The sequence below is a fragment of the Geospiza fortis genome, unplaced genomic scaffold (genome assembly GCF_000277835.1).
Source record: "Geospiza fortis unplaced genomic scaffold, GeoFor_1.0 scaffold172, whole genome shotgun sequence".
NCBI lineage: Eukaryota > Metazoa > Chordata > Aves > Passeriformes > Thraupidae > Geospiza > Geospiza fortis.
The window spans coordinates 3,613,966-3,614,856 of record NW_005054309.1 but is presented as its reverse complement, the minus strand read 5'-3'; the positions used below and the strand labels follow the sequence as shown (position 1 = coordinate 3,614,856).

Here is an 891-nt window from a genome sequence, read left to right as displayed (position 1 = left end):
CGTCCCCCCGCCCCAGGTGCCCCCTGCCGATACCTTCCCCCGGCTTCTCTGTGCAGCTTTCGCTTCATCCGCTTGGTGAGGACACAATGTCTGCAGCCCCAGCCCCCTCCTCATCCTCCTCCCTCCCGGGCGTGGGATGGGTCCCTCTCGCATCCACTCTGCTTTGCACCTTCACCACAGCCCCGGAGCCGACATGGGGTCAATGAGGGAATTTGGGGTCACAGATGTGGGCTGGGGTAGCGAGAATGCACTGGGGGATGCCTGGGGACCCAAGTGCATGGCTGAGCCCCAGGCAGAGCCTGCCCACAGCAGGGGCTGGGGGATACCAAGGTGCCAGGCCCCCCTGGCATCCCCCGGTGCCCATTCCCCCACCACGCCCCATTCAGCTTCAGGACCCCCTGCAGCAGAGGGGCTGCAGTGGGACGGCTCCCCCTGGTCCCACCCCAACCCACGGCTCGGTCCTGCAGGACGGGAATATGACAAAGAGGGAAACCTGAGACCATCCCCGACAACGGCGGGCTCAAGGCAGCCTACAACGTGAGTGCCGCCATCCGGAGGGGACACGAACCCTCGTGCCTGTCTGTCCCTTCCCGGAGCTTCAGGCCAGCTCTCCCGCAGGCTTACAAGTCCTGGCTGCAGAAGAACGGGGAGGAGAAGCGCCTGCCAGCTCTGGGGCTCACCAACCACCAGCTCTTCTTCGTGGGCTTTGCGCAGGTAGGGCGGAGCAGGATGATGGGCTCCCCGTGACTCCCGGGCTGCTCGGAGCCACCCCGCAGCTCCCCGTCCCGCACCGGGGGGTGCTCGGTCCCCATCCCTGAGGCTGCTCCCGCCCCAGCAGGTGTGGGGCTCCGTCCGGACGCCCGAGCGCTCCCACGAAGGGGTGGTGACCGA

At 67.3% G+C, this 891-nt stretch overlaps 1 protein-coding gene across 1 annotated transcript in view; it reads left to right on the top strand.

Annotated features, from left to right (window-relative positions):
- LOC102040255 (endothelin-converting enzyme 2-like) overlaps nucleotides 1-497 on the top strand; it is a 6,584-nt gene extending 6,087 nt beyond the window's left edge. The window contains exon 17 of the mRNA XM_031055506.1: nucleotides 468-497. Within this exon, the coding sequence (XP_030911366.1) occupies nucleotides 468-497 (30 nt within the window). The remainder of the gene's footprint in view (nucleotides 1-467) is intronic.
- Nucleotides 498-891: the final 394 nt, after the last annotated feature.